The sequence below is a fragment of the Podarcis gaigeae genome (genome assembly GCF_964106915.1).
Source record: "Podarcis gaigeae genome assembly, chromosome: 3".
NCBI classification, from domain to species: Eukaryota; Metazoa; Chordata; class Lepidosauria; order Squamata; family Lacertidae; genus Podarcis; species Podarcis gaigeae.
In genome coordinates, this window is record NC_139680.1 from 120,662,346 (window position 1) to 120,668,345 (window position 6,000).

General features: G+C 48.9%; 1 protein-coding gene across 1 annotated transcript in view; it reads left to right on the forward strand.

Moving 5' to 3' along the window:
* The window catches only part of CIMIP2C (ciliary microtubule inner protein 2C), a 28,699-nt gene extending 24,650 nt beyond the window's left edge, over positions 1–4,049 (forward strand). The window contains exon 4 of the mRNA XM_083733855.1: positions 3,699–4,049. Within this exon, the coding sequence (XP_083589981.1) occupies positions 3,699–3,843 (145 nt within the window). The 3' untranslated portion in view covers positions 3,844–4,049. The remainder of the gene's footprint in view (positions 1–3,698) is intronic.
* The last annotated feature ends 1,951 nt before the right edge of the window (positions 4,050–6,000 follow it).

Consider the following 6,000-nt stretch of genomic DNA (forward strand, 5'->3'; position numbering starts at 1 on the left):
TTCTTTTTTTCAGAGCATACAAGATTTATTTCAGATATTTACGTCCTGCTTTTCAATTTGAGAACGAGAACTTCCGTGGCACGTTTTGTTTTCTCCCTAGGGAATCTGTTCTTTATTAGTATTTCTTTGCATTTATACCACCAAGGGAACTCAGGGCAGCTTTAGGCAATCCTTCCTCAATAAATCTTTTCCAAGTTATGAATTGAAACACTATGAAAAAGTTTGATTTCTGCAGACTCTGATAATCTCTAGGAAAGAGGCATCCTAAACTACTATGGTATTAAAAAGGGCATGCTGTCAATAGAAAGGTTGATTTATTTACTTTGTTAGAAAAATCACAGTTTTCTTATGGGGGTGTTGACCATTTTCCCCGCCCCACCCCAGTTGTGTGTGTGTGTTTGTGTATGTGTATGTGTGTTGGTCTTTCTTAACATGAGTGATATAGGTACGCAAAAACTAAAAATCCAAGGCTGGAATGAATATTCCACCATAACCTCCAGGGGCACAGATGAAGTTCTTATCTGGGATTCCCATTGTTATAAGAAAAAACTGCTCATTTTTCCTTTATGGGGTATCCAAGAGCCCACATAGAGTCCTTTTTTAGGTTCCCTATTGGAAGGAGAAAACAACAGAGGCCAACCAGCGAGGGCGTCTTATCCATAAAGGCTAGTGGTGTAGGGCGCCAGGGCACCAAGTTCTGGAGGGCACCAGGAAAGAGGCAGAGGCTGGATGCTGCACCTCCCGGCATCAGCTTGCCGCCCACCCCCACCTCCGCCATGCTGCGCCGAAGCAGTGTAGCACCCAGAGCCTCCGTCTGCCGTGGCCACCGCGGCACAAAGCGGCCAGCTGAGCCGGGAGGCGCCATGTCCAGTCTCTGCCCCTTCCCCGCCGGAGGAGCTGCCCTCCAGCCGCTGCCCGCCTCCTCCAGCCCCGCCAGCAGCACTGTCCTCCCTAAAAAAACTCTGGGAAACCGGAGGGTGTGTGGGTGTGCCAGAGGGAGCTTTGCACCATGGCGCTGGATATGCTTAAGATGGCCCTGCCAACCAGAGTATGTTGTTGTTGTTGTTTAGTCATTTATTCGTGTCCGACTCTTCGTGACCCCCTGGACCAGAGCACACCAGGCACTCCTGTCTTCTACTGCCTCCTGCAGTTTGGTCAAACTCTTGCTGGTAGCTTTAAGAACACTGTCCAGCCATCTCGTCCTCTGTCATCCCCTTCTCCTTGTGCCCTCCATCTTTCCCAGCATCAGGGTCTTTTCCAGGGAGTCTTCTCTTCTCGTGAGGTGGCCAAAGTCTTGGAGCCTCAGCTTCAGGATCTGTCCTTCCAGTGAGCACTCAAGGCTGATTTCCTTCAGAATGGAGAGGTTTGATCTTCTTGCAGTCCATGGGACTCTCAAGAGTCTCCTCCAGCCCCAGAATTCAAAAGCATCCATTCTTCGGCGATCAGCCTTCTTTATGGTCCAGCTCTCACTCCCATGCTTCACTGCTGGGAAAACCATAGCTTTAACTATATGGACCTTTGTTGGCAAGGAGATGTCTCTGCTTTTTAAGATGCTGTCTAGGTTTGTCATTGCTTTTCTCCCAAGAACCAGAGTATATTGAGAAACAAAGCAGCTAGTAAGCCTGATCTTTATTAAACCGTTGCAACAGGGTCCTCACTCACCACACGCAGGAGGGAGGAGGAACCCAGAACAATGGCGCGCAAGCCGTTATATAGACTATTGAAATTGCCTCCCCTGAAGCTCAAGACTGCCCCCAAAAACATCATACATACATCACAGAAGGAGGTGTTCCCCAGCAGAAATTTGAGTGTGTTGCTTCTTTCCTGTCTGCCAGGATACCTGATCATGCCTTATCTGATTGCCTTTTCTTGCCTGGCCATTCCTTGGAGATGGTCAATACTTCCTGAATCTCTATTTGAGGTTATGAAGACATCTGAAGGCAGCCCTACTTAGGGAAGTTTTTAATGTCTGATGTTTTAATGTGTTTTTAATATTCTGTGGGAAACCCAGCCAGATTGGCGGGGAATAAATAATAAATGAATTATTATTCTTATTATTCTTATTCTTATTACTACTATTATATCTCTTACGCACATTGATAGTGTGAACAAATACTTACCAGACTGTATTTGCAGGGAGGCGTAAGCCCCTAAGTACAGTGGTGCCCCGCAAGACGAACGCCTCGCAAGACGGAAAACCCGCCAGACGAAAGGGTTTTCCGTTTTGGAGGCGCTAAGCAAAACGAATTTCCCTGGGCTTGCTTCACAAGAAGAAAGCCCATAGGGAAATCTCCGGGGACCTCTTTTAAATGCTAGCGGTGGGGAGCAAAGCCTTCCCCCCCCCTCCGGCCTTCAGAAGAGGTCCAGGAAGGCCGGCGGGGGCCGAAAGGCTTTGCTCCCCACCGCCAGCATTTTAAAAGCAGTCCGGGATAGCAGGGAAGCGCTTCCCGCTATCCCGGATGGCTTTTGAAGGCAGGCGGGGGGGAGCAAAGACTTTTGCCCCCCGCCCGCCTTCAGAAGAGGTCCAGGACCTCTTCCGAAGGTGGGCGGGGGACAAAAGTCTTTGTCCCCCCTGCCTGCCTTCCCGGGAGAGCGGAGAAACGCAGCGCTGCGTTTCTCCGCTCTCCCGGGAAGGCAGGCGGGGGGGAAGCAAAGACTTTCGCCCCCCGCCAGCCTTCAGAAGAGGTCGGGGGACAGACTGTCCCCGGACCTGGTCTGAAGGCGGTTTCCATAGGAACGCATTAATTGATTTTTAATGCATTCCTATGGGAAACCGTGCTTCGCAAGACGAAAAACTCGCAAGACGAAAAGACTTGCGGAACGAATTAATTTCGTCTTGCGAGGCACCACTGTAAGTCCAAAGACAATTGGAAAGCTTTCCCCATTTCCTTCCTCCTTGCAGAAAAACATTTGAGGTCACTTTGGGTGAGTCAAAATGGCTTCAGGATTGTCCTCCTGTACTGTTTCAGACACGTGGCTTATATGCTTATGTATGCGTTTGCCTTGAACATTTATGAACATTCATTTTATATACGTAAGACATTAGAATTCCTATGACACCATCATCAGACTTGATCATTGTAACTCACTCTACGTGGGGCTGCCCTTGAGACTGACCCAGAAACTCCAGTGGGTGCAGAATGCTGCGGCGAGACCTTAGGGTCCACAAATGACAACACCTTGGAGGTCCCAGGTCACAAGGTGGTTAGATTGGTCTCAACTAGGGCCAGGGTCTTTTCAATACTGGCCCCGACTTGGTGGAACGCTCTGTCACAAGAGACTAGGGCCCTGCGGGACTTGACATCTTTCCGCAGGGCCTGCAAGACAGAGCTGTTCCACCTGGCCTTTGGCCAAGGCACAGTCTGCCCCCCTCCTTCTGTGATCCTCACAGAACTCTAGCCCAATGGTTGCCATTAATTTGATTTGAACTGATTTTAGAATGAATTGATTTTAGAATGCTGTGTTGCTTTTATTGTTGTTAGCCGCTCTGAGCCCGGCTTCGGCTGGGGAGGGTGGGATATAAATAAATTATTATTATTATTATTATTATTATTATTATTATTATTATTATTATTTTATTTATTATTATTATTTATTATTATTTATTATTATTATTATCCCTTCTGTGTTCAACTCTCAGCCATCAGCCATGTAACCCATCTCTCCCATTGTGTGCTTGTTCTCCCCCTGACCTCCAGCCCGCCGCTGAGCGCCAAAACATTGTGGCACCTCCATCGCGTGTCTCCGGAGAACCTGCGGACATACCAGACTTTCCCCTCAGGGAAGAGGGTGACCTCGCAAGAGAGAGAAGTCCGAGACAGCTATTTCGAATACAGGGCCTGAGCAGAGACCGCCACATCGCCGTTGTCAGCCTTTGTTGGTACCGACGTCAGAGTTGGGCAACGGGAGATCATAAGAGCTGGGTTTTCTCTTCCTGTCCTCCCATATCATGTTGCCCCAGGAATACCTGGGGGAAGTTGCATCCCATAAAAAATGAACTTCTGGGGCATAGCCCAGTGATTAAATTCCCCCACCCACCATCCCTCAGACACACTATGCAAGCCTCCATTTTTGTACGGTCTGCTGTGTTGTTTGCATCGCATACAATCCCAGACACGGCAAATAGTTGAACGGCGGGATTGACTAGCAGAAGATTCCAGACCCTCCAGGTGCCCCTGTTTTCCAGGGACAGCCCTGGAATTACAGAAGCCATCCCGGTTTCTGATTTGATCCCAGAAAACCTCACTTTCGCTTAAAGGTAAAGGGACCACTGTCCGTGAGGTCCAGTCGCGGCTGACTCTGGGGTTGCGGCTCTCATTTCGCTTTACTGGCTGAGGGAGCCGGCGTACAGCTTCTGGGTCATGTGGCCAGCAGGACTAAGCCACTTCTGGCGAACCAGAGCAGTGCACGTAAACGCCGTTTACTTTCCCGCCAGAGTGGTACCTATTTATCTACTTGCACTTTGACATGCTTTCGAACTGCTAGGTTGGCAGGAGCAGGGACCGAGCAAAGTGAGCTCACCCCATTGTGGGGATTTGAACTGCTGACCTTCTGATTGGCAAGTCCTAGGCTCTGTGGTTTAACCCCACAGCACCACCTGCATCACTTTTGCTTAGGACGTCCCTATTTTCATCAGGGAAAAACGTTGGCGGGTGTGAGATGAGACTATGAAACAACGACTTGGATGCCATTAAAGAGGAATTAGACCGATTCCTGAAGGAATTGGCTAGACGCTATCGGTGGCCTCTGGTCACAAGGGCTATATGAAGATCAGCTTCTGGGAAACAAAAACGGGAGTGCGCTCCTGTGAGCATGTCTTGTGTGTGACAACCAGAGGCCTTTGCTCGGCCACCGTGGGGAAGAGGATGCTGGACCAGATGGGCCTTTGGTCTGATCCAGCTGCAGGGCTCTTCTGATCTTAGAATGGTAGAGTTGGATGGGACCCCCAAAGGTCCTCTAGTCTGAGAGTCCCCCAGAAAAACAATCTCTCATTATTTCCCATTGTACTGTTGAGGTTGTATTAACTTATGGTCTGTGTGTGTGGTATGGGAGCTGCACGGTCAGGGAAAAAACCAATGCTGTCCAGGGTTGTCAAGACTGCGGAGAGAATAATTGGGTGCACTCTTCCCACCTTGGATCAAATTCTACGCTTCCAGGTGCCATAAGAAAGCTGCAGAGATAGCGCAGGATAGTGCGCACCCCGGAAATGATCTCTTTCAGCTTCTGCCTTCTGGAAGAAGGTCCAGGGTTATAAAGACTAGGACTAGCCGCCTGAGAAACAGTTTTTACCCAAATGAGATTTTGGTTTTAAACGCAGTGTAAGGTAGTCTCTATGGAAGTATATTGTATTTAATTATGGGGTATCAGAGTTTTTAGGGGGCTAACCAGGCTGGGATACCTGGGATGGCAGGCTTGTTGGTTTTTAAATGTCTGATCTAGACTTTATCAATTTCGTTGTTCTGTATGGGACAATGACAATAAAGATTACCGTATCGCAGTCCAACCCCCTGCGATGCAGGAAGCACAGCTAAAGAATCCCCAACAGATGGCCACCCGACCTCTGTTGAAAAACCTCCATCAAAGGACAGTCCGCTCCCGAGGGTGTCCGTTCCCCTTATGCACCAATCAGCAAAACACCACCTCATCTCCACTTTCCAGAATGGGCACTATCCAGTCCAGACAAGTGCCTGGCGGGCAGGGGCACTGAGCTTGCAAAGATTTAGCTGAGTTGCTTTCCTGGAACCCTGCGCACTCTGAATCCTCGTGGAGATAGATAATCTTGTGTGAATGGCTGAACTGCCTTCCTTCTGGGTTAATGAGACCACCAGTCGATAATAACTTAACGCTAGGCATTCTGTCTGCTGTAAAAGTTATCGTAAGAGAGGGCTCATCCACACTTCCTTTTTGCCTCACACTTTGAGTTTTCTGCAAATGGCTGTTTGCTCCAATTTGGCGGGAAAGTCCTGGGGGAAATCCCTGGGGCCAAAAAAAAAATAAGTG